The following is a 2,119-nucleotide window of genomic DNA, read 5'->3' as shown; positions in this document are numbered from 1 at the left end:
AATAAGAATATTTCATTCATTCAGATCTAGGATGTGTTATTTTAGTGTTCCCTTTATTTTTTTGAGCAGTGTATATAGTGTAGTTTCAGTTTTTTGGGGCTGAAGAATACCTAAAGAATTTGTCTCAATAATTAAATCTCAAAATAAGATGCAATAACATGTTGTTAATTAACTGAAATTTGATTTGCTTTACCTTGCAATAATTACGTTTAATTTAAGAAATTATCCCAGAAACTACAGAAAAAAACACAATGCATAATTTTAATGCCAATAAGAAGGAATGTCCTGATGATGTTCACAAAAATTCACACCCTTGTCGTGTTCATGCAAAAGGCAACAAGGCATTAGTCTCATAATATAGATACAACTTTGTGTTTTTGGTAAAGGAAAAAAAGGTTTGTCATACCCATGCGAAAACCCCAACAAAATTGAATTGAAGCTTTAATTAATCTATATCTGAGGTTCAGCGATATCCTCCTCAGGTGAGGACATTGAGCGGACAGAGGCCCTTGGGACTGGGACCCAGCGATAGAGTGGTAGAGGGCAGTGCTGACCTCTTGGTGTAAGACTGGGCCGTGTGGCTTTCCATATTGTTGAGCGGGATGCCCAGCTGCCCTTCGCGGTTCTGGCCCTCATTGGAGTTGACTGCCGAGAGGCAGGCTTTGGAAGCGATTGCTAGACTTGACTTCAAGACCAGGGTGCGCAGGGCCTTGCGGTACTCCCTGCGAATGAGGCAGTAGATGACAGGGTTGAGGCAGCTACTGGTGAAGGCCAGACAGTTGGCCAAGGGGAAGAGGTAGGTCTGGACAAAGTAGTAGGAGGGACTGATTTCTGTTAGATCCAGTTGGATCAGCGCGCTCCAGAGAGTTAGCACGTTATACGGGAACCAGCAGGTGCAGAAGGAGAGCACCACAACTGCCACGGACTTGGAGACATGTGCCTGTCGCCGTGGGTTGACACCATTCAGCTTGTGCCGGCAGAGGAAGCGCAGCAGGAGCAGGTAGGAGAGGATCATGATGAAGTAGGGCAACAGGAAGCCAAACAGAAGCCTCAGGAGTTGGTTGACAGCCAGCCAATTTGTACCTTTAGGGAAGCGGAGCAGACATGCAGTGTCATTGGCCATGCCTACTCTGTTGAGATCGGCGAACACGGCACGCGGTGCAGCAGCCACCAGTGCCCCGGCCCATATAAGTGCGGTAGTTACCCGGGAATCACAAAGCTTGTGACCGAGTGGTGCAGCGGGCTTGAGTGCAGTAGCCACTGAACAGTAGCGGGTCAAGCTCATGGCCATCAGGAAGAAGCAACTGGCGTAGACGTTGAGGCCCGTCAGGAGGGACACGGCCTTGCACATGGCCAAACCAAAAGGCCAGTTGTAGTCCAGGGTGATGTCTACTGCCCAGAACGGCAGAGCCAGGGAGAGTAGCAAGTCAGCCAGGGCCAGGTTGAACACAAAGAAGTTGATGGCACTCTTGACGATGGTCCGGGTGGAGCAGAGAAGGTACAGCACGAGGAGATTGCCCAGCAGTCCGCCGGTGGCCACGGCACAGTACACCACGGAGATGATGGCGCGCAGCCAGTGGGAGCCATCGCCAGGGAAGTCCAGATCGTATACCATGCTGGTGTTATGGAAGGTCAGGTGGGAATGGTTGCAGGACGGGTCCTTGTTCAGGATCTGGTAAAACCGCTCAATTCTCTGGAAGTCAGCCTCAGACATTTTGGATGTGGCCAGGAGAAAACCCACCCAAAAGAACAGTTGAGAAAATTCTGAATTATGGCTGTGTAGAAGAAGCTGTCAAGAAGAAGCGTTTACAATGGTAAAAGGTCAGGTCATTCCTGGTTGGTCCGATGAGAAGTTAATGTACATGTACATTTATTGATTGTCCTCCATTTCCTGCAAGAAAAGGAGATATGCATATTATTTTTCATGCCTAAAGGGACATTGCTCATCTGATTAAATGAAAGGGTGTCACATATCAAAGCCAGACTTGTTTGATCATTTCGAGGGATGTATTGTTATGAAAATATCCATCATAAGATTAATTTCAAAATGTATTTGATAAACAACAAAAAGGCAGCCTCACCACTGGGTTTGCCATAAAGCTGAGGGATGGGGCTTGAG

At 47.4% G+C, this 2,119-nt stretch overlaps 1 protein-coding gene across 1 annotated transcript; it reads right to left on the bottom strand.

Moving 5' to 3' along the window:
• Nucleotides 1-332: 332 nt before the first annotated feature.
• LOC111956217 (relaxin-3 receptor 1-like) lies at nt 333-1,877 on the bottom strand. Its single transcript, XM_023976670.2, has one exon. It carries the CDS (start codon nt 1,712-1,714, stop codon nt 479-481), a length of 1,236 nt encoding a protein of 411 aa, XP_023832438.1. The 5' UTR covers nt 1,715-1,877; the 3' UTR covers nt 333-478.
• Between the last annotated feature and the right edge of the window lie 242 nt (nt 1,878-2,119).

This window comes from Salvelinus sp. IW2-2015, linkage group LG31 (assembly GCF_002910315.2).
Source record: "Salvelinus sp. IW2-2015 linkage group LG31, ASM291031v2, whole genome shotgun sequence".
NCBI lineage: Eukaryota > Metazoa > Chordata > Actinopteri > Salmoniformes > Salmonidae > Salvelinus > Salvelinus sp. IW2-2015.
The sequence above is the reverse complement of the archived record's forward strand: the minus strand, read 5'-3'. Positions and strand labels throughout refer to the sequence as shown.